Source organism: Ambystoma mexicanum, chromosome 6q (assembly GCF_040938575.1).
Source record: "Ambystoma mexicanum isolate Mex_15411 chromosome 6q, UKY_AmexF1_1, whole genome shotgun sequence".
Classification (NCBI taxonomy): Eukaryota; Metazoa; Chordata; class Amphibia; order Caudata; family Ambystomatidae; genus Ambystoma; species Ambystoma mexicanum.
The window spans coordinates 1,539,549,839-1,539,575,010 of NC_090937.1; the positions used below are offsets into that span (position 1 = coordinate 1,539,549,839).

The window sequence follows — 25,172 nt, forward strand, 5'->3', positions numbered from 1 at the left end:
GCGAGCGAGTAACTTAGATGAAATTCCAATAATTAAGTTAGAGGAAGAGAAAAAGGCAGGTCATGAAAATAAAACAGTTCCCAACACTTTTCCCAAGACTCTGCCTTCACTAACTTGTTTTGGTCCAAAGACCAAAACAAGTTAGTGAAGGCAGAGTCTACTGTAGAGCCAAAGTTCATAGGCCAGGCCCACTTTAAATGGAGCAAGGTGAAATGTGCCCAAGATCACACAGTTTAGAAATGCATTCAAGTCTTTGTAAAAATGTTCAAAAGAGGTTGGGTTGATTCAGAAGGTAATGTTAGAAGGCCTGGGGGCCAACCCAGTTGGAAAGCCAAGGATTTAAGGGTCACATTTAGCAAACCGTAGAAAGTGAGGCCAGGTGGAACACAGTACCTTTAAAGTTGAGGAAGCTCCAGCAGTGGCAGTTGTTCCAAGCAGCGGGTGCAGTTCGTGGTTTCGACCAGGGGAAGAGAAGATCTTGTCGAGGAGGAAACTTGGAGTTGTTGCACTGCCCAGGGAAGAGACCAGCCGCGGAGTTCGTCGGTTAAAATGTGCGTTCCTTTTATTCGCGGTCACACTGGTGAAGCTTGGCTATCCAGCCGCCTGGGTGCTTGGCCAAGAGATGTCCTGGAAGGCGAATGGCAAACTGGTTGATCCCACCAGCTCAGAGGAAGAAGACTCTTTCAGCAGAAGATCTTCTCTTGTCGTTGGGAAAGTGGTGAGGTCGTTGCAGCAGGGCTCCACCGGTGGTGTCGTCGTTGCAGATGGCTCAGCTTCTCCTCCCTTCGGATTTCTTAGGTCTTGTGGCGACTTCTGAAGTTCCAGTCCCGAAAACCCTGCTTTTATGCAGAAAAAAACCCATTCAACAGCCTAGCTGTCACTCATACATGCTAAGTGGTGAGCCGGGCGGATCACAACTGGGCTAATCAGAACAGAGTGCGACTTGGGGTGCTAAGGCAACGCAGTCCAGGGTGTCAATTCCCCCACACACACATCCTGTGGAACCCAGACAGAGTGGCACCAGTTGGAGGGCTTCTGTGGAGAAGCCAGCCAAAAAGTGGAACAAAGGGCCCGACCTTGGTTGGAGTTACAGAGACGGACACAAACGCCATTTTAGAAAAGAGTTCTGGCGAAAAGACCCAACCGGTGATTTTATATTAAATAAATAAACCGGCAGTATCTTTAACATTGCACCAAAAAGTGGTGCGTTTAAAATCAATGGGAAAATCCCATAGGAAATATTCTGGTGTAATATTTTGCGTGGTAACCACAGCCACCAGCCAGAAACTCGACAAGGGGGGACTGGACAGTGCCCCCTTGGAAACAGACCCAGGGGCAATCTAATTAACCCCTTCCAGTACTTCCAAAATATGATGGTTTGTACTGTTTCTGTTCACAATTTTGGACTAGTAAAGCCAATGGTGACTTTACATGCCCTGGGAGACAGTAGTCAGTCCCAGGGTATGGAGTCTATGTTTGGGGGTCACTATGACACCCCTGTGTTACTGCACTGAGGGTGCTGTGTAACACACACTAAAACAGATGATACCCTATGGAGTAAAAAGACCCCATAACCCATAAGCACACAAAAAGTCAAAGACATACATCATGCCTAAGAGTGGGAGGAAAAGAGTCTCCCTCTTAGCAGGAGAAGAAAAAAAAAAAAAAAATCCAGCAAAGCGGCTGGGGGACTCACTATGTTTAGGAAATTAGCCTTATAAGTGAATTCTACCTAACACGGGTCGGTAATCGACATTTTCAACTTGAAGTCCCGGTAAGTCTTGAAGCCAGACCGCAGAGTTGGAGGGGTTGAAGAAGAAGACATTCAAGAAGAATAGACAAGGCGCACCGAGTCTCCGAAGCAAACACGTTGGTAGAAAAAACAGAAGTGAGGCTACGGTCTAATTTTGAGAGTGTAAGTGCTCGAGCTAGGGTGAGGCAGTTCTGTGGTGTGAGAAACTGGCGGCTAAAAGAGATGAGTTTGGCAGTGGAAGAGGATAGGGCGCTGACTTGTTTAGTCATAGTGAGGTTGGTGTCTAAATAGAGAGCCGTTTTCAACTGTTTGAGTACAGGGATCGGGGTTCCGTCAATGGTGATGGCTGAGTAGTCGGCATGAAGAGATTGAAGTTGGGCGGCGAACCCCAAATGAGGATCTCGTTTTTTCTTCGTTGAGGCAAAGGCTATTAGTGGCCATCCAATGTCGTATGATGCCATAAATCTTATTGATGGAGATGGAATCTTGTTTGTGGTTTCCCAGGATAAGAATCTGATATAGTCAGCGAAGTTAGTGTAAATAACTCCTATGGCGTCAAGAGCGCAAATAGCAGCTTGGTATATGTATTGTACAAGGTAGGAGAAAGACAAGAGCCTTGAGGGACCCCTAGGGGTACTGTGACAACCCTGAAGACTTTGCTGTGGCCTTACATGACTTGAATTTCTGATGGGAGACCTCTGCCTTGCCTCCAAAGTGATTGTGCCCATCCAAAGATATGCACAAGATATGCCTGCGGCCTCATCACCAAAAAAGAAAACTCTAGGAGTCAGTTCGGATAAGAATGATTTTACCCATGAGGTGGAATCAGAGGAAAAGTTAAAGTTCTCGGATAGGGCAAGGCATAGTTTATCATGATCTACCAGGTCGAACGCAGGTCGAGAAGGAGGAGTATGACCATATTGCCAGAGTCTCTAATGTTTTCCATCTGTATTTTAAGGTCTAGTAGTGCTGTTTCAGTGCTGTCTTTAGGCCAGAAGTCTGATTGCCCAGCTTCCAGCAGGTGGCTGTTCTATAGATATTCTTGGATTTGAATATAGGCTATTTTGTATAATATTTTCAGTAGGAAGGGTACTGTGGTAAAGGGCCGTAGTAGGGGTGGAGGGGTCCAGTGATGGTTTTTTTAAGAAGTGGTGTTACCCAGGCCGCTTTAATGCTGGAGGGGACAGAATTGGAGGTGAAAGAGGCATTCAGAAAATTGGCTATACTAGGTACTGAGGCACAGGTGCAGAGTTTGACTAGTCGTGCAGGTAAACGGTCACCTTTACAATTGGAGGATTTTAGGGTGGAGATGGTGTCCTGGGACACTATTGAATTTGAAAAGGGGGGCAGTTTTTTTTTGGCAATGGCATCTGGCGAGATAGAGGGCATACTCTTGCACGCCAGAAGTTTCCTTTTATTTAGTATTTTCTCTTGTAGAATTAGTGGGGGTAGTAGCGGGGATAGGGGCTTCTAGTTACCCAAGTATAGAGAATAATTCTTTAGTATTAGGAGGCATTGTTTATTCAAATGTTAAGGGAGGTGGCTTTAAGGTCTATTACAGCTGATTTATACGTTTTGATAGCTACCACTAGTTAGTCTGTTGTGGCAGTGGTTGGGTTCTTTTTATGTAGATGTTCAAGCGGTCTTTTAATGCAGCGAAGGACAGGGAGCTCTTCATTGAACCAAAAGTTGGTTCATTTTAGATTATGTGGTATTTTGGATATAATTGGGGCTACTTGCATACTTCCTGAAGCAAAGACTTTCCTTGCTAAAGAGTCAACCTTTTACGACTGTTGGTTGGAAGCTTTGATGTAGAATTCCTAGAAGTAACCGTTGTGGCCTGCACCACCAATCCCTACGGATTCGGGAGGGACGTCAGGAATAGAAGATCATCTCTTGAAGGCTTATATTTTTGAGTTACCTGCCTGTCGACAGCCAGCGTCGAACACGGCCGCCGCCACAAGGAGATGACCAGGCCAGCAATATCCGGCTCCACTGTCCCTATTTACCAGGTTCAAATACCTATTTGCCTTCTTTTTCACTGGCTCACACCCGTGTGGTCTCCAAGACAGCCTGGTGATGTAATGTCCCTCAAAATGTTTCCTGGGAGTCAGGCGGCAGTCTGCCAAGCGTCAGTTTAGCTGATCGTTCCTTCACCGCCTTCAGGTTCGAGGCACAGGAACCACATTGCTCCATATCGTGTCTGATCCCCAGACACCATATAGCTAATGTGAGGGATTCAAATGAAATTCATCCAGCGTGTTCCCATATAGAATACGAAGCATGCAGCAAAAAGACACTGAGCATCCTTTTATACAACGCCCAACATCAAGTCCGATTGAGGAATGGCATGACCGTATACAAGCGAGTCGAAGATGTCGAGCAGCAACACCTAAAAAAAAAAAAACATTTCGAGCAGCTGACGCTGGATAGGTATCAATCAAGATGAGGAATCTGGGAGAATTAAATCTCCTCTCCCCTTCCCCTTCTGAATAATTGCTCTACATTCTGTTTTGGTGACTGATTCATGTTTGTAATTTGCTTCTGTTAAAATTCTTGTTATGTTAATTGTACCCTGTTGTAACTGTACAGCGCTTTGGTATAAAGCGCTTTATAAGAATACATACAATTCAATTGAATAGTATATTTTACAACTTGAGGAATCTGTGGGAAGAACGTATTACAAATGTGTTTACTTTGATCTGTACATATTTACTTTATCATGAAGCAAGCGCACCAAAATCTTTTTGGTTTAAACAATCCACAAGACATACATAACTAATTAATTAAATATACAACTGCAGAGACTGTCACTAATTTTTAAGTTTGGAAGTTTGAGTAATAATGTGCAGATAAGAATTAGACCAAAAACAGCAATATAATTGAAAGTGATGTGAAAGATGCACTAATTTCTCAAATATACATTTCAAAATTATACTTTTCAGCCACTGCATCAGAAAATAAAAGCTTACCTTTTCTTAAATTGATAGAGTGTATGCCCAAGCCAAAGGGTGCCGAGCATCAGCATGAGACTCAGGACTGCCTTTTCGCGTCCAAGCTGTCGAGCCTCATGCCCATTTGTCTGATTATTTGCAAAGCTGGAGCTGTCCAATGATGAATTGATAAATGAGCTGGAGTTGAAGACACTTGAATTGATGAGATTCAGTAAGGTGTTGCTATCCTCCTTCTCGTAGTATGTGTCGGGGTAAGCATAGTAATACTTTTTAAAAACTACACAAAGTAATCACAAAAGAAATAGAAGAAACTATTGTAAGTAAAACAATAGGTAAAACAATTCCCAATTAGATAATACATATTCTTTCAGCACCAACATCCTATCAGATCACATTTCTCAAACCCTCTCTCTTTTATTGGGAGTTGAACGAGTTGAGATATTTGCCAAGTGGGTGGAAATGCCGGTATAATAAAACGTGACAAAAATTAAGACCAAATGGCACCCAGTTTAAACCCCTTTTGTAAGAGACCATCCTCTGTTTCGAAAAGATAAGGCTGCAATGGATATTCATTGCGTGACACTGGAGATACCTGCAACGGTGAACCATTGGCGCAGGTTGAGTAATTGTATTTTTTCAAATGTAGGTTATTCAATTTGAACATACTAATCGAAAACATGGTTGTAGACACAAATGGTTAACAAGAACTATTAGGTACCTGAATCGCACCAACTTCAAGAATTGTCACACAAAGTCGGGGATTAAACATGTAGAAATAACAAAACCATACACACTTTGTGTCATTAAAACATTCTTGCTCAATTAAAACTGTAAGCAATTCGAGGTAGAAACACTGTCAAGGAAACGTGGGTACAACCAAATTGAACCTCATATGACACATACCCTTACATACATGTTTAAGTGTTTAGAGAGAATATATCCAGGTTTCTCACCAGATTTCCAACAGATCTGCTTCAGATTCAATGCTGCATCGATTGTTTCATTTCACAGAACAAACCACCTTAATGTCAGGGTATGAAAGGTCTCATTCTTCCAATTTATTCTAACATGCTTCAGCGATGATAAAACATTTATTTTAAAATAAAACAGTATAGACCCAATTCATCAGAAGGAGTCCACTGGCATCACATTATTTGTGATGCTCAAAAACGTAAAGCTTGGTTTGAGTCATGCATTGATTTCCATTATTTATCAGTAATAGTCCCCACCCCAATTTCCAATGTTATTTGTTCAACCCTCACTTTGTATATCACTAATGTTTCCAACTCAAACTGGCAATAGTTTTAAATGAGCTAAATTGTTTTATTTGGCATTGGCAATTATATATAAAAGGCTGGATGACCATGCAGTATCTACATTCAGGAGGGCGTGGCATGGTGCAAGAAATTTACTTACCTGACATTAATGAGCCAGAATTTTCTAAAGATATATACAACTTGAAAATATGTTTATCATTGAAGAGCTAGTCTAGAACTGAGTTAGGAATGATTTTCTGTTTTTGTTGCTCGTTAGACTCATCCTTTGTGATCCACCAGCATATCTGGTGAAAGTTTTGGTTTTTCTTGACAAACGAGGTGCTTTTTTCACCCACAATTGCCACTTCAATTCACTTCTTGAACTAGTACTGGTCCGTCCCTGAGGATTCCGTCCACCATTTTATCTCTTTTGACTGTGTCCTTAATTACTTTTTCTGTAAAAGCGTATTTAATCACTAATTTTGTAGTGTCCCCTGACAGTTAGGTGGCACTCCATATATTTATATATTTTATTGGTGCACTACTATACACACTTACTTTTACCACAAAGGTGCCTTTTTACACGTACCTAGCCTGGCTTTTTGCGGAAATGCCTTTGTTGGCAGTCTTCCTCCTGTTCAAGAGTAAGAAATCGCAAGATATGGTCATGCCCCTTCATAGGCTCTGTCCAGAACCGAGGAAAGTTATCTGTGTGCTTGGAACTGGTAAGGACTGTTTTAAGATAGAAACACCCTAATATTCATTCCCCATCTTGGCCCTCTATACGATTGAATACACACTAGTTATCAATGTTTGGACAAACTCTCAGTTTGAACAGTGCATGTTTTCTAATGGATGAGTTAGAGTCACCCCAAGACTAGAATTCTGTATATTTGGGCAAGTTTTAGAGACATTCTTCAGTCAACAACTGGAAACTGTGAAAATTGCTGGATAATCTTGTTGAGGGACACGGACTTTGTGTCTTTGCTTCTCTACACCAGGGATGTGGGTTTTGCTAGAGCAGAAGTTCATTGTCCTCCTTTAAAAGGAAATGCAGACCCTTGCTGGTTAACTAAGACTGTTGCTCCCAGCTGCTGCAGTGTAAAGACTGTCCTCATTGCTTATTTTGAAGCAGAGATTCTGAAGTGCAGCTCCTGTTGGTATCCAGAACCATAAATCCACAAGTGGAGACCAGAACAACTCATCAGGCCTAAACCAGATTCCGAAACATACCTCTGCATTGCGACTCCTTGGTTTCTCACACAGCTACTTGCTGTGTAAACAGTGATATCCAAGTACTTTCGAATAAACTGCATTTTTCTTTTCCTACTTCTACAGGGTTTGAGTAACTCAGTTGAATACCGCTATGTTGTCCTTTTGGGACTGAATAGACCCCAATAGGGCATACAGTCCTCTTCAGTCACCCTTTAATTATCTTATCTTTAGTGATTCAATCTGGACACAGGAACCTTGTTCAGGGGCCCACCAGACGCCTAAGATAGGAGGCTGCCTTTCCTTTCTTAATGAACCTCAAGTACCAATTTACAGTATGGGGCACCATAACCACGCTTGCGCATTGACTTTACCAATTATAGCCTATGGGAGGAATATTTGTATTACTTACAAGGTCCCATAACTAAATACCTGGGACTATTTGAACTCTTGCTCAGGGGCTTATGATGTCTTCTGAATAAATGTGCTGGGCTGCTACTGGTTTAGCTTAGGTCACCAAAAGGCTGTATTACTGTTTCTCTGCGTACACCCCCCCCCCCCCCACTTTCCAATTGCAACAGGTGTTAACAAATACCAAATACTGTTAGATGGTTAAAGTGTGTTTTTTCAACATATAGAGGCCTCGAAATTGCTGGGAGCTATTTAACTCCTGCTTCTAGCCAAGGACAGCCTCTGAAACAAATAGCTAGCAGTTGCTACTTTTCGCTCCCAGGTCAATTGGTACATGACAAACTTGCATATGAGACGGAATGTTTGAGAAGGTTAAGAAAGAAGAATTAGGACATATTTAAACTTAATGGATCGCACAAATGGGAAAAGGTAAAAGGCATCAGAGGTTTGGCGGTATATCCCGGTGCTAACTGCACCGGGATACCGCCCAATGATATTAGCGTTACCGCTCCTCGGTCTGGTGCAATTTACGCTGGATCATGAGTTGCTGGGGGGAGGTACACCCCCATTGATGGTTTCTTGGTGGTATTAAAACCACAATTTTCCGCCCAATCTCAAGTTGGGCAGAGCAGTAAATGCGACAGTAATAGCGTTACTGCCACATTTGAACGCTGCGCCGGAGCAGTGATTAGACCTAAATTGTACATCTCACGTGGAAGTTAGATTTGCAGTGTGCTGTGTACCTGTAGCTCCTACCTATTGGGTGATGCCGGAGCCAGGACGTGGTGTTCGCTCCTGCTCAAAGAATTTTAATTTCGAACCACAAATATATGTACATACTGCAATAACCTTTCTGTGGTTTTTATCTGCTTGGAATCACATGTGACGCCATCTAGTGGTTAGTGCCAAATATTGTATCTATTTTTGAATTAAGAAAATGTGCATCAAAAGGTGCATACCAGGAACACTATCCCCTGTTCTACGTGTGTGGGTACTCATGATTCTTCACACATCGACTTCCTTAAGATTGTTTTCTGACAACGTATGTGAAATATGTCTATTTGGATTATTTTTTTATTTGTAGTTTAACCTTTTATTACATCTTTCTCGCTCTCTTGTGGGGGATGCAGGTTGGGTGCATGTGATTCTAAGCAGACACCCACAGAAAGACAATTACTGGTAAGCAATATTTGCCTTCTGGGGCTTGTGAATCTGCTTAGATTCATATGCTTTGCGTAGGCTAGCAAGCAGTATTCAGAGAAAGCAGTGGGTGAGCTGAAGGAGTAGATGTAAAGACATGTTTTAAGATTGCTTGTCCTACTTGAGGATCTGCTTTTGATTGTGTGCGATTGTGTGTGCTGAGTAAAAGTGTTTCCTGAACCACAGGTTGCTGAATTTGCATAGAGACCAATACCCACACCATCTCCCTCTTGCTTCTACCGGAGATGTGCTTCGCCTGGGCCAAGCTCCGTCACCAGAATTTCCAGGAGGGTGCTACCCTAACTCTTGACTTACCTGGTGTGAGGGCCCTGGTACTGACCATGTTTTATCAATGTTTCTTTATGCTAGGTCACTGTGTTTTGATTTAAGGCGGACTATGTACTGAGCTACTCAAAACATGTGCCAGTAGCCAATGGACCCGCTTCCACCACCACGTTCGAGACTCCTAGAAATGTGAGCACTTTGATTTGCAGCAGTGCGCCCCCGAATTAAGACTTTATGCAGCTACTTTAATTCAGATTGGTTTACGCCACCTGATCATCTGAATAAATATCTTCCTCCACAATTCTTTCTTCTTCCTCATGTCTCTCAACCTGTTCAGGTATTACTCTAGTTTTTATTAGGAGTTGATTGAAAAAGGGGACCCAGGTTTGTTAATAATGGGTCACAGAATTCCATTAAGGATTGTTTCCCATAATAGAAGCAAACTGGTCTTCTGATCACTGTTCCCTGAGGCGTTACTTGACATGTTCTTTTCTGTAATATTTCTTCTATTTCCGACTCCGATGAGGAGAGGTTACACAACCTCTGCATAGCAGATGCCAGAGTTTTACACTCCACAGACGCCGAAATGGGTGTACTCTTTCCTTCTGCCAGTATAGAACAACAAATTACTTACCCTGGTAACATTCTTTCAACTGGATGTTCCTCCCACATATTCCTATTCCTCATCTTGGATATATGATATCCAGCATCACCTGCTTCGGAATTCTTTATTCGGCAGAGGGCGCTGTGCATCGACTCGATGTCCCTCGAATGCCTCAGTCTCGAGGATGATGTCATTGAAGGCATTTATAGCACGCACAGTGCCCGTTGACTTCAGTTCTGTTTTTTCCCCTTACAACAGAAATACCTTCATAACTACGGGAATGACTGTACTCAGGCTTTAATAGCATGGGAAATTCTACTGTGGGGTAGGCTGGGAGGGCGATGAAGAATACGTGGGAGGAACATCCAGTCGAAAGAACGTTACCAGGGATAAGTAAATTGCTCTTCGAATGGATTGTGTCCTCCCACATATTCCTCATCTTTGATAGACTCCCAAAGCAGTATTTGATTTGGTGGAGGGAGTAGAAATTGTATTTTAATTGTTTTCATGAACCGAGTGCAGGACTGCTTTACCAAAGCTTCCATCCTGACCGAGAGAAGATTACAGGCAGTAATGCTTTCTGAACGTGTGGATAGTAGACCACATTGCCGCTTCACAAATATTGTTTATTGGGACACTCCTTTGCAGAGCTGTAGAGGTAGCCATGCCCCTTTGGAATGGACCCAACTACCTCCGGAGAATCCTTCCCTGCAACCATCTGGACAAGGTCTGCTTATAGACAGCCCGACGAGTTTGTGGCCCGTAAAGCCAATGACCAGCTGATCATCAATACAGAGCTTTGACATTCTAGATATATAAAAGCTTAAAGCTCTACGAGGGCCCAACCTATGTAATCTCTCATCCTCCTTGCTAGGATTGGAGGGGGGGAATGGGGGGAGGGCAAGATAGAAACAAGAAAAACAATGTTTTGTCTTATGTTGAAATCAGAAATGATTTTGGGAAAAAATGAAGCTTTAACCCTTAGAACAACCCTATCCTTGTGGAAGATAGTAAAGGGTGGCTTGGACGAAAGTGCCTGAAACTCGCTCACTCTATGGACTGATGATAGAGCTACCAAAAGAATGGTTTTAAAGGTTAACAACCTTAAGGGACAATCATGTAATGGTTCAAAAGGTGCACACATTCAACATTTTAGAACCATATTAAGATCCCAAACTGTAACGGCGATGGGGGGAGGGATGACACGTTGGTGAGCCCCTTTAGAAGTTGTGTCACCAGTGGAATTTTTAAGTATGAACATTCCTCTGACGAGCGATTAAATATGGACAGCGCCAAATAGCTTTTAATAGTACCAATCTGGAGCCCCAGATTGGCTAAAGATAGCAGAAAAGATAAAACATCCAGTGTTTGACATAGAAAAGGAACTACATTCTTTTCTCTGCACCAGTTGCAGAATGTATTCCAAAATATCCATTACGTTATCCGGGAGGTCCCAATCCTGGTATCTCAACCTTTGGGGAAACCAAGCGTGAAGGTTGAGTGTCTTGACCTCTGGATGGAGAACTTGACCCTCATCTCAGGAGAGAAGGTCCTCTCTTTGTGGAAGATTTATTGCAGGACAGATGGACATGTCCAGAAGGTTAGAGTACCACGTCGTCCTGGCCCAATACGGGCAATTAGGATCATGTGTTTCCCGAACTTTCTCAATCTCCTGATCACTTTAGGAATGATGGGAACTGGAGGAAAGGCGTACAGGAGTGGAAATTCCCAGTTCACCACTGACGCATCTCCTAGAGCTCCTCTTGGAGGTAAGTCCGTGGAGCTGTATAGTTCGCACTTCCGGGTGACACCGGTCATGAACGGATCCATTTGAGGGGTTTCCCAAAAGGGTGAAGATCTCTTGAAGGACTTCCTGAGCTAGTTACCACTCGTAGGAGACTGTGCTCTGCCTGCGAAGAGCGTCTGCTGCTGTTCTCTCTCCGGCTAGGTGAAATGCCGATAGGGAGATTCCTTCTTGTATTGCACAGTACCAGAGCTGCATTGCCTCTCTGCACAGTGGTAGTGACCCTACCTCTCTTGTTGAGGTAGTACATGGCCACTGTGTTGTCTGTCATTATCAGGACATTCCTTCCCCGTACAGAGGGCAGGAAGGCCTTCAGCGCTAGTCTGATTGCCCTCAGCTCTAAAAGATTGATATGTAGTTTGGACTCTGATGGAGACCAACGACTGCTGACTGTCAGATTGTTGATGTGGGCTCCCCACCCCGCGAGTGAGGCATCAGTTACTACTGTTATCCCCGGCTATGGTTGCCAAAATTGTTCTCCCTTCAGAATGTTGTCATCACAGGCCCACCGCGGAAGATCCTGTGCGACCCTACTTGGAACCTGAAAGTAGGTCCGACATCTTTCCTGAGAACTGGGACCATAGAGTTCTTAGAGCCCATTGAAGGGATCTCATTCTCAGGGGGGCCTCTGGCACCAGAAAAATGCAGTATGCCATGAGGCCGCGCAAACTCAAAAAAAAAAAAAATCAAAGGCCGGGAGACACTGGGCACTTTGAAATTTAGTGACCATCTGAAGAATGCCTTGAGCCCTCACCTCGGGTGGCAAGCTCTTTCCCAAGGATGTATACAGAACAGCTCAGATGAATTGGAGTTTCTGAGAAAGTGGGACTTCTTGTAATTGAGGGAGAAGCCCAGTCTAAAGGGGGTGGCAGGTGACGTTGGGATGGTCCAGGACTTGTTCAGCCAATCGTCCAAGTAGGGGTAGACGTGAAACTCCCCCCCTCTCTTGAGACTCACTGCCACCACCGCCTTCAGTTTGGTGAAAACCCTCAGGGCGGAGAACAGCCTGAATGGCAGAACTCGAAATTGATAATGAGAACCACCAACTGTGAACCTCAGGTATTTTCTGTGCGTGAGGTGGATTGAAAATAAGCATTGTGAAGGTCCAATGACACCAACCAATCCTGGAATTGGAGGGCCTGAAGGATCTGAGAAAGTGTGACCATCTTGAACTTTTCCTTCCTGAGGAACTTGTTGAAGTATCTCAAGTCCAAGATGGGTCTCGGTCCTCCGTCCTTCTTGGGTATTAGGAAATAAGGAGAATACCAACCCTTGTTCCTCTCCGCTACAGGCACTGGGTCTATAGCACCTTTCTCTAACAGGGTTAAAATCTCCTACACAAGGGCGTATCTGGAATCCTCAGAGTGGTTCATGGGTGGATTGTTCCGAGGTCTTTGTATAAAAGGTAGGCAGTAACCGTGGGCTACGGTTTCCAAAGCCCAAGCATCCGAAGTAATGTCTCGCAATTCTTCTATATGCTGAGACAGTTTGCCCCCCACTGGTGAACTGTGACTCAAGTACTCAGAGGTTTTGAGGTGGCTGATGCAGCGGCAGATGGTAAAGAAGCCCCTGCTTGAGCTGGCTTTGCACCCCTTCCTTGTCCACCAGAAGGAAATCTTCTTTGGCCCCTTTGAGTGGCCATTCCTCTCGCCTTTACAACTAAGGAGTAGTAGGGAAAAGATCTACCCCTACAAGGCTGTCCACTAGGTCGAAAAGGCTGAGGTTGCCTAATAGCAGCACCTAAAGATTTGGCTGCCGCCTTCGAGGTCTGCAACTTCAAGACTCCCGTCAGCCTTGTTGCCAAAAAGGTGAAACCCGTCAAAGGGCATGTTGAGAAGTCTGGACTGCACACCTGGTGCAAAACCTAACTTCCGCAAACACGCAAACCTGCGCATAACGGTGCTGGTAGCAATGTCTCTGCTGATGCTATCAGCAGAATCCATACCTGACTGAAGAGACTCACACATGGCTTCTTTGCCGTCTCTAATTATGGGTAAGAACCTGTCTCTTTCCTCCCCCTCAGGAATGTGCTTTGGCGACATGGAAATGCAGTCCCATAGAGTGAAAGTAAATTCTGCTAGGGCACATGTGGAGTTGGCAGATTTGAGTGCCATACTGCCTGCGGAAAATTCCTTCCTTGCCCATCCATCTACCCGCTTGCTTAGATGTTGCAGTAGCCGCCTTCAACAGCAGACTCTCTGGAGTGGGGTGTTACGATAGGTAGTCGGGGTCACTTCTCGAAGGGTGGTACTTCTTTGTCAAATTGTTTTTACAGCCGGATTGGTTTCCGGTGTTTCCCAATTCGTCACCACCTTTTTCTGCAAAAAGAATATGAAATGGTAATATGAGATCTGAGGACCCTTATCTAAGATGTCAGTTAGATCATCTTTTTAAAATGGCAATGGAGGTCTACCCCAACCCATGTAGTCCAGTAACTTAGACATGAGTTGTCTGCAGGACGCATCTGCATGCTCCCCAGCCTCTGGTCTGCCAAACTCCAACTCAGGTGAGGTATCCACCCCACTTGCAGTCTGTAGATTGACATAGGTCCCTCAACCTTGACTCCTCTGCAATAAAACTCTCAGGTAGATTTGGTGTACCAAATAGGAAGCCAAATGGAGACTTAATCCGACAGCTCATTCTCTTCAGAAATGGAAGAAAGAGTTAAAATAGTCTTTTCAGGGTAGTGGTTGTTAGGCAGAAACCTGTGCAGTTCCCTCTGGGACCACTGCAAAAGATTTAAGACTACAGGTGGTTGGCGGTAAACCCACTTGGTAGCAGTCTGTACCACACAGATTCACTTGGTAGCTGTGGCTGAGCAGTCAGACTTCCCTCAAGAAGAGTTAGGCAGTATACAGAGTATTCACAATAGGTCAAAAGAACACAGTAGAACAAGTAAACACTGACCAGGGCTTGGTGTAAAAGAGATGAACAAGTTACTTCTTACCTGGTAACATTCTTTCGACAGGATGTTCCTCCGACGTATTCCTCATCTTTGATAATACGTTTCCAGCTTGCTGGCCTCGGAAATTTTTTCTGTAGAGGGCGCTGCGCGTTGACGTCCGCCGAGTCGATGTCCCTCGATGGCCACCGTATTGGTGCCGACGTCACCATGCCCATAAATAGACACATGCTGCGTCCGTTGCTCAGTTCCGTTTTGTAGTATAAGAAAAGACATGCCTGAATCGGTTAGTAACCTTGAAGGAGCGAAAGCTGCAACAACAAGGGAAGTTATCACTGCGGGGATGGATGGGAGGGGCCATAAGGAATACGTCGGAGGAACATCCCGTCGAAAGAACGTTACCAGGTAAGAAGTAACTTGTTCTTCGAAGGGATTGTGTCCTTCAACTTATTCCTTATCTTTGATAGACGCCAATAGCAGTGGTATGTAATTGGAGGAGGGAGTGATAGTGTTATGTATCCCTTTAGGGATGGACCGAATGTAATACGGCCTTGCCAATCTGGTCTCTTGAGCAGTGGAGGAATCCAGATTGTAAAATTTTGTGAATGTATGTGTGGACGACCATGTGGCAGCCGCACATATGTCCCGGACCGGTACCCCTCTCTGGAGAGCCGAAGAGGCTGCGATACCCCTGGTTGAATGAGCCCTGAGATTTTGGGGTGGCTCTTTCCCTGCTAGTCTATAACATTCCAGGATGGCCAAGATAATCCACCTGGAGATGGTCTGTTTTGTTATGGGTAGTCCCAACTTGCGATCTGCATATCCTACAAACAGTTGGTCTGCTTGCCTGATCCTAGCCATTCTGCTGATGTAAAAGCTGAGAGCTCGCCTAGGGTCCAGCCTGTGTAGCCTTTCCTCCTCTTTCCCCGGATGGGGAGGAGGGTAGAATGAAGGCAAGGTAATTTTCTAGGTAATATGGAATTCAGAAACCACCTTTGGGAGAAAATTAGGCTTCACCTGAAGGACAACCTTGTCCTTGTGGAAGATTGTATGAAGGGGTTTACAGGAGAGAGCTTGTAGCTCACTCACCCTCCTAGCAGATGTTAGTGCTACCAGTAGGACAGTTTTAAGTGTGAGAAATCTCAATGCGCAAGAGTGAAGTGGTTTGAATGGAGTGCCCATTAAGAAGTTTAAGACTAAATTTAAGTCCCATAATGGAACCTGGAATGGTTTTGGAGGGTAAACATAAATTAGACCCTTGAGAAATTGTACCACTAGAGGAATTTTGAAATACGATGGTTCCTCCGCAGTCTCTTGAAGATAGAAAGCGCTGCGAGATAGCCTTTTACAGTGCCAACTTGAAGGCCTGAGTTTGCCAAGTAGAGTAGAAATGATAACACTGTTGGTGTACCGCATGAAAAAGGGTCGATATTCTCTTCCCTACACCAGCTGCAAAACATGTTCCAACGGCAGCGGTATAAAGACTTTGTTGCTGGTCTTCTGGCCGAAAGCAACACCTCCATGACGTCATCAGGGAGATCCCAATCCTTGTACCTCAACCTTTCAGAAGCCAAGCGTGAAGGTTGAGGGTTCTGGTGTCTGGATGGAGAACCTGACCTCCCTTCTGCGAGAGAAGATTCTCTTTGAGTGGAAGACGGATTGGAGGGCAGATGGACATACCTAGAAGGTCCGGGTACCACATTCTCCTGGCCCAATCCGGGGCAATTAGGATCATGGTTTTACGGAATCTTCTCAACCTCCTGATCAATTGAGGAATAACAGGGACTGGTGGGAATGCGTAAAGGAGTGGGAACTCCCAGTCCACTACGAATGCATCTCCTAGAGCTCCTCTCGGGGGAAATTCACTTGAACAGAACAGATCGCACTTCCTGTTGGTGCTTGTGGCGAACAGATCCACCTGAGGGGTTCCCCAAAGGGCGAAGATCTCTTGAAGGACTTCCTGAGCTAGCTCCCACTCATGGGAGACTGTGCTCTGCCTGCTCAGAGCGTCCGCTGTTAAATTCTTCTCTCCGGCTAGGTGGACTGCCGATAGAGAGATTCCTTCCCGAATTGCCCAAAACCAGAGCTGCATTGCCTCTCTGCACAGTGGCAGTGATCCTACGCTTCCTCTTTTGTTGAGGTAGTGCATGGCCACCGTGTTGTCCGTCATCATCAGGACATTTCTCCCCTGTACTGATGGCAGGAAAGCTTTCAGCGCTAGTCTGATCGCTCTCAGCTCTAATAGGTTGACATGTAGTCTGGACTCTGATGGAGACCAACGACCGCTGATGGTCAAGTCGTTGGCATGGGCTCCCCACCCCGTGAGCGAGGCATCTGTGACTACGGTTATCTCCGGCCATGGTTGCCAAAACAGTTCTCCTTTCAAGATGTTCTCTGAATAGGCCCACCATTGAAGGTCGTGGGCTACCTTGTCCGGAATCCGGAGGTGGTCTGACATTCTCCCTGAGAATTGTGACCACTGACTTCTCAGTGCCCACTGAAGAGATCTGATTCTCAGGCGAGCCTCTGGCACAAGGAAGATGCAGGATGCCATGAGGCCTAGCAACCTCAAAAAGTCAAAGGCTGGGAGACGCTGGGCATTTTGAAACTTGGTGATCATCTGTAGAATATCTTGAGCCCTCACCTCTGGTGGCGAGGCTTTTCCCAGGGAAGTGTTCAGGACCGCTCCAATGAACTGGAGTCTCTGAGATGCTATCATCTGTGACTTCTTTAAATTGAGGGAGAAGCCCAGTCTGTGAAGGAAGAGGCAGACATAATCTAGCTGGGTCTGGGCCTGTTCCGAAGATACAGCCCTGATCAGCCAATCGTCCAGGTAGGAATAGACGTGGATCCCTTCCCTCAGACTCGCCGCCACTACCGACATCAGCTTGGTGAAGACCCTCGGGGCGGAGGTCAGCCCAAATGGCAGAACTCGAAATTGATAATGAGAGTTGCCAATTGCGAACCTCAGGTATTTCCTGTGCTTGAGATGGATTGGCACATGGAAATAAGCATCCTGAAGGTCCAGAGATACCAGCCAGTCCTGGAGCTGGAGGGCCTGTAGGATCTGAGAGAGAGTTACCATCTTGAACTTGTCCTTCCTGAGGAACTTGTTCAATTCTCGTAAGTCCAGGATGGGTCTCATTCCTCCGTCCTTCTTTGGTATGAGAAAGTAGGGGGGAGTACCAGCCCTTGTTCCTGTCCGCTACAGGTACCGGTTCTATGGCACCTTTCTCTAGCAGGTCCATAATTTCCTGCAAGAGAAGCGGATATGGAACTTTTAGGGAGCTGTTCCCCGGTGGATGACTCTGAGGGATGTGTAGAAAGGGTAGGTAGTAACCTTGGGCAACTGTCTCCAACGCCCAAGCATCTGACGTTATAGCCTGCCCTTCCGTCAGATGGTGAGTTAACCTGCCCCCTACAGGTGTCTTGTGTGCGAAGGCCTCAGAGTGGTTTGGGGGTGGCTGATGCAGATGCCGAGGGTAAAGAGGCACCTGCTGCTGCTGCAGTCTTAGTACCTTTGACCCGTCCACCTCGGGTGGATCATCTTTGGCCTCTTTGAGCTGGCTGTCCTCTGCCTTTTCCGAATGCGGAATAATAGCGAAAGGACTTTCCTCTCCCAGAGGTTCCTGAGGGGCGAAAAGGAGTTTGGCGGATAGCAGCTCCTAAGGATTTTGTTGCTGCTTTAGAAGTCTGTAACTTTTACAGACAGTCATCTGCCTTTTTCCCGAATAATGAAGAGCCGTCAAAGGGCATATTCAAAAGTCTGGCCTGTACATCAGGGGCAAAGCCCGACTTTCGCAACCACGCATGCCTGCGGATTGTTGAACTTGCCGCCATGGCCCTGCTGATACGGTCAGCGGAATCGATGCCTGTTTGAAGTGATTCGCACATGGCATCTTTGCCATCTTTAATGATGTTAAGGAAGGCTTCCTTCTCCTCTCCATTGGTGGCGTACAGGTGGCGTTGATGGACTTCAACGCCATACTACAGGCAGAGAAGACTTTCTTTGTCATCCCTATCATGTGGGACAGTAGGGTAAGCAGTCCTACTGCTGGATGAAGTTGCCGCTTGAACCACCAGGCTCTCTGGGGTCGGGTGTTTTGACAGGTATTCAGGGTCAGCTTTTGACTGCTGGGATAACTTCGGGAGTTTCCCAATTGGATGCAATTTTTCTTTGTAGGGCTGCATGGAAGGGGACCACCGGGTCCTCCTGTGGGCCTTTGTCCAATATAACCGTTAGATCATCCTGTTGGAAAACAGGTGCAGGCGCAGACCAACCCATACACTCAATTATTCTTGCCATCAGGGTTCTATATGGTGTTTCGGCATGTTCCCCTGGGTCTGGTTTTACAAATTCCACTTCTGGGGAAGTGTCAAGTCCACTTGCCTCATGAAGTGACTCCTGTAGTTCCTTCAGCCTTCTTTCTTCAGAGGTGAAATCCTCTGCAGCAGGCAGTGTGGATCTCTGTAAACCAAAGGTTTCTTGGTCAGAGTCTTCCCTTTCTTCATAAATTGAAGACAGACCAGGGTATTCTGATCTCTGAAATGGGGTAAAGCCCATCTCTAGGGCCGAAGGAGCCAAACTCGTCGTTATTGGACGAGAAAATGTCGAAGTCGTCGACGCCGATGTAACCGGCTTCGAAGGCGCCGAAAATGGCATCGAAAAAACTGGAAGGGGTCTCGAAGAACTCGAGAGGATCGGGATCCTACTCGAGGGCATCGACGACAGTCTCGGCGTCGTGCCGGAGGCCCTTGAAAACACTGTTGGCTGTGGAGCCTTTGTCCTCTCTTTCATCGGTGTCGACGTCGAGTCGATCGACCGATGTGTCGAGGAACCCTTCGACAAGGGCGCCGACCTGTGCGTCGAAGGAATCTTTAACGACAGCGTTGAAGGAACCTTAGACGACGGCGTCGAAGACGGTGCCTTCTTACCCGATGGCTCATGGCACTCTCGGGTGGAATGTTTCGCCGGGTGCTGCGACTCGCAGCGTTTTGATTTTTTGGGTTTTTCACCCAGGGTATCACCCTCAGCTGTCTTCGAGGGGGTCGAGGCCACGTTCTCGAAGACGCATAACATTTTCTTTCTGAATTCCTCCCACTCAGCTTGAGAACTGTGTTTGGTGGGACAGGAAACTCTTTCTGGGGACACCGAAGACGACGAGGAATGGGACCTTCGACGTCTCTTTTTTGAGTGTCTAGATCTCGACGAATGGTGGGAGCTGCGTCGAGATCTAGAATGGGAGTGTTTTCGACGGAGAGGAGACGAATGCCACGACTCAGCTGACGAAACCTTCGAGGAGGATTTGGTTGACTTACCTCTCTCGAGCTTCCCCTTTCACTCCTTCAGGGCTTTCGCTGTCATGGACATGCAGTCCTCACACTCCGAACAATGGTGCTCGGACCCCAAGCACCATAAACAGACCCTGTGTGGATCCGTTATTGACGTTTTTTTACCGCAGTCTCGACATTTCTTGAAGCCGGATCGCGGCGTCGTCGGTTCTGATGAAGAAGCCTTCGAGAACGATAAGGAATATTCGTCGAAATAGATTTAGATAAACCTGACTGAACTGGGCAACGACGTTCCGAGGCCCCACGAAGCGCGGAAAAACGGAACTGAGCAACGGACGCAGCGCATGTCTATTTATGGGCATGGTGACGTAGGCTCCGATACGGTGGCCGTCGAGGGACATCGACTCGGCGGACGTCGACGCGCAGCACCCTCTACAGAAACAATTTCCGAGGCCAGCAAGCTGGAAACGTATTATCTAAGATAAGGAATACGTCGGAGGACACAATGCCTTCGAAATAATTATTTATTTAAAACCACATCTAGAAAAACACACAGGCACTAATAGTAAGCAATTCAAAAACACGGTCACTAAAAGATATACACTCCCTTAGAAGAATATTAGACAAGTCTTAAGTAAAGCCCCATTTATTTTCAGACAGCGGTGAGCGCTTAACCTAGATGGCACTCTAATAATTCGTTTTAAAAGGGAGAGAAAAGCAGAGAAAAAATTGAAACAGATCCCAACACTTTTTCACAAACACAACAAGAGAGGAAGGTAAAGTAACACCGTGAGCTTAGAGTCAGTAGGCCAAACCCACTTTAAGGGGATCAAAACGAAATGCGTCCAAGGTCACACGGTTGCAGTGCACAAGAGTCTTGTAAAGGTTCAAAAAGAGTTGGAACAAACGAAAGGGACCAGTTAGAAGGTCAAGGCGGCCAGCCCAGTCCAGAAGGTTAAGGGGTTATTATTACCTTGTAGCAATCTTTAGAAAGGGAGGCCTGGCGGACAGGGTACCTTAAAGTGGTGAGAATACTCCAGCGGGGGCAGTTGTTCCTGGCAGCGGATGCAAGTCGGTGCTTTGTCCGGGGGAAGAGAGGATCTCGTCGGCGAGGAAGACAGGAGTCCGTTGCACTGCCAGGGAAGAAACCAGCCGCGGAGTTCTCAGGTAAAAGTAGCGGCCCTTTTATTCACGGGCCAGTGGTAAGTGGCTATTCGGTTGCCGGGGTGCTTGGCACGGGCAATTCGACCACAAGCCGGTCTGGGGTGCGAAGAGAAGAAGGTAAACTGGTTGTGCCCACCAGTCAGGGGAAGAAGCCTCTCCAGCCGGGAGATCTTCTCTGTCGTCGGGAAGTGGTGAGTCGGTTCCGCAGGGCTCCACCGGTGGTGTTGTTGTGGTAGGTCAGCTCAGCTTCTCCCTCGTTGGATTCTCAGGTCCTGTGGCAACTTCTGAAGTTCCAGTCCCCAAAGCCCTGCTTTTATGCAGCACACTCCCATTCACTCAGCCTAGCTGTCAATCAAACATGCCAAGTGGTGAGCCGGCCGGCTCACCACTTGGGCCAATCACACAAGTGTGCGACTTGAGTTACCAAGGTAACTCAGTCCAGGGTGCCTAAACCCCCTCCCACACCCCCTGTCGTACCCAGACAGAGTGGCACCACTTTTGGAGGCTTCTGTGGAGAAGCCCGCCAAAAAGTGGAACAAAGGGCTCGACTTGGGTTGGAGTCACAGAAGAGAACACAAACGCCATTTTAGAATAGAGTCCTGGCAAAAAATACCAACCGGCGAATTAATAAATAAACCGGCGGTATGTTTGAGGCTATGAGAATTAAATAATTAAAGTTGGTAGCCTCGAACAATGGAAAAATTCCATAGGAATATATTCGCGGTCGAATATAAAAAGTAGTATCCACTGCCACCAGCCAAAACTCGATCAGGGGGGATGGAGACGTGCCCCCTCGACTAACAGACCCCGGGGCAATCCAATTGCCCCGACCAGTACGTCCACAATATGATGGTTTGTACTGGTTTCTGTTAATAATTTGGGACTAGTAAAGCCAATGGTGACTTTACATGCCCTGGGAGACAGTAGTCAGTCCCAGGGTATGGAGTCTATGGTGGGGTGTCACTATGACACCCCTGTGTTACTGCACGGAGGGTGCTGTGTAACACACATAGAAAAGAACACATGAGACCCTATGGAGTAGAGGACCCCATAGCCCATAAAACACATTAGCAGTCAAAAGAACACCATAAATCTTGTCCAAGAGTGGGAGAAAGAGAGTCTCACTCTTGGCAGGAGAAAAAAACAAACTCCAGAAATCCAGCAAAGCTGCTGGGGGACTCACTAGGTTAGGAAGTTCAGCCTAAAGAGAGAATTCTCCCTAACAGTGGTACATATATTTTCTTTTTGCAGATAATGGGTTTGACGCTGGAAGAGTCGGCGAATCCTTTTTCATTGGCGCTGTAGATTTTACTAGGGTGCTCGGTGTCGATGGCGCAACTTGCGTTGATGCCTTTGGCATCGATATTGACAGTTTGGCTGGCATTGAAGGCGCCACGGGCGTCAAAGGTGTCGATGGCATCAACAACCTCGACGTACACTTCCGACATGACTGATTCTTCGATGAGATTTATTCAGATGGAGGCCTCAACGGCTCTCGATGCGGACCGGGCTTTCGTCCTGGGCTCGAGGGCACGCAGGATTTAGCTTGAGCCCTTTCCTTCCCGGCATTCTTTCCAAGGCGCGGTAGGAGCATGGCTTGGAGGCTTTTGTTTTTCAAATATTTTGAGCATCTGTAGGCCTCCCACTCGGCCGGAATGGACTTTTTGGTTGGGCAAGAAACCCTGTCAGGGGAAGCGTCCGACGAAGTCAACAAAGGCAACGTACGGTTCCTTCTCTTCGACTTCAAGGACACTCTCGACCGCTTGGCCTTCTTCCAAGGAGCGTTGCCTCTCGACTCGTCGGCGAAGGTTTCTTGGTCGGGGTAGGAGATTTAGGGATTCAACCTACCTTCAACTTCCCTCTACGTTCCTTCAAGGCCTTTCCAGTCATAGACTGACACTTGGAGCAGTCTGAGGTGTTATGGTCTGCCCGAGGAACCACAAACGGATTCGATTGGGATCGGTTAAAGACATTTTTGACCCACAATCCCGACACTTTTTGAACCTAGTTTACGGGTTCGTCGGTGTTGATAAAGAAGACATTTAGATTTCTCTAAATAACGAAGACGTCACAAAAGTAAAGAAGCGCGCCGCATTTCTCAAAGCGAAAGCTGTCGAGGAAAAACAGAACTGAAGTCAATGGGCGCTGCGCGTGCTATATATGCTTTCAATTACATCATCCCCGAGACGGAGGCCTTCGAGGGACGACGAGTCGACGCCATGGACGTACAGCGCCCACAGCCGGAAAAAAAATCCCAAAGCAGCTTAAGCTGGATATCATATGAAGGATGAGGAATACGTGGAAGGACACAATTCATTCAAAGTTGTTTTTTGTGTTTTACACATCGAAACGTCTTTTGAAATCTGTTTCGCCCAACTTGATTTCCAATGTTGCTTGCATGTCTTGTGTCTGACGTTGACTTAAGCGTGGAGTGTTCAGATGTACTTGTATGTTATAGTGAACGTTTGCTCTCTCAACGGCCTTGCTTTAGGTGCTGAAATGGGGTGTAGCGGAAATCTCTAACGAATGCTTACCACGAGGGTCATCTAACTTTTGTTTGTGCTTGAATTTGTCCTGTGCAGCCTTCTGGTTTTCAGCGGTTGTTCTACACTGCATGACCTGACATCGGCCCAACAGAGCTGGAGGCTGGATGCGAGGAAACCGACTATTCCTCTGTAACCTTCTCTTTGGCGTTGCTTTCTATGCCGATGCCCGCTTCATCGGCATCAAAATCTTCTGTTTCATCAGTAGATTCGCCCAACTTCTTTCTAACCTGCATAGCGTAGGCTGCCCAACCTTTCATAAAAAGTTCTTTTAAAGTGTTTGGCTTAAAAAACTGCAAACTTTTGCACCAAGAGTCGTGATCCATTGGGAGAGAACTATTGCACACCCAGTGCATGCATTTCCAATATAATTTGGTATTGCACGACCAGCAACATTTTAAGGGTGTTTTCTCCATGATGTAGCCAGGAAACATTTGGTAAGTTTGTTATATTGAATGTATGGGTAATTATGTGTTAAAGGCCTTATCTAAACAGGATTTAGAATTGGGTGACATAGCCCACTTTCCCTACTGTATTGCATTTTGGAGAAATGTACCTTTCGACAAGACTGGTATTGAACAATGCCACCTCTGCCACTGTACACAGTCAAAATCTTGTTAAGTAGACCTCAATGGTTTCGACCACGTAACATTAATTTCACAGTGACTCTACGCCTAACATCCAAAACAATTGGGGATGTCGACAAGTGAAGGATCATGGGTACCTTCAGATGAACTATAGGGATAGTGTTGAAGGTACACCCCCTGTCGACGACAAGTTTCCCAATTTAAAAAAACAATATGTAATACTCTAACCCAAGCACTTAATAGTGGCCTATTTAAAGCATGTGAACCTAAGCAGATGACCGATTCGGCCCTTCGCAAAAGAGCATGTGCTTCCCCCTTTAAGAATTTCATGCAGAGGAATCCACATATCCAGGGAGTATTGCCTACAAAAGGCTGAACAGGTTCCACCTTACAAATTACCTCCCACAGAACAGAACGTGCTTATTGCCTGCATCAAGCCACCATGGATACATTTCGGTGGTGGCATTTGTTTGCAATTCGTAACCTTGTGTGACCCAAGATACGATCCAGCAAGCTATACTAGCCTTAGCCACTTGTTTGCCAGAGTTACGGCCACAAAAAATAAAAGTCTAACTGTGAATCTGTGAAGTGAGGTCTTCTCGAAGGCCCCGACTGAAGAAGTCTATGCTTTTCTGATGATTGAGGGTTAGGAAAAAATACCACAAGGACAATTTTCTGATTTATGAGCAATTCTGGAAGAAACAAAAAGGTATGTCCTCCGTATCACTTTGTCTGCATGAAATCAAGTGCATGGATCCTCCGCAGACAAGGCCTGCAGTTTTCTTATTCTGCAAGCAGATGTAATGCTACCAGAAAAGTAGTTTTCCATGTTGCAATGGAAATGTCAGCTGATGCTATGGGCTCAAAAGGCTTGTGAGCGGTCCAAGGGGAATGGGTTTGCATTTAATAACCCGGTTGGAAAAGGAAATTTGCCCATTTTGATTAGAACGATAAGCACCCAAGGTTTGTCAGGGCATTTGAGTGAACTTAAAAGGAACAACATATCGACTGAAGCTTGAAGGGGGTTCTGTGACCTGTTAAGCATCCAGTGTTGGAAGCGAAGCCATTTGCCTTTGTACCAATAATAGAGCTTTTCCTAGCAGTTGCCATACTCAGATTATCCTCTGATAATCCTACGTGACCGAATGTCGATTCTTCAGATATCAAATTGCTAAGGAAAGAGATTGGGTAGAGGAGTTTATGAC

General features: G+C 46.0%; 1 protein-coding gene across 4 annotated transcripts in view; it reads right to left on the minus strand.

Annotated features, from left to right (window-relative positions):
• SLC4A11 (solute carrier family 4 member 11) overlaps positions 1-25,172 on the minus strand; it is a 1,288,767-nt gene that overhangs the window by 432,871 nt on the left and 830,724 nt on the right. For all 4 annotated transcript variants that reach the window (XM_069632247.1, XM_069632248.1, XM_069632246.1 and 1 more), the window contains exon 14: positions 4,726-4,984. In XM_069632247.1, the coding sequence (XP_069488348.1) occupies positions 4,726-4,984 (259 nt within the window). The remainder of the gene's footprint in view (positions 1-4,725; positions 4,985-25,172) is intronic.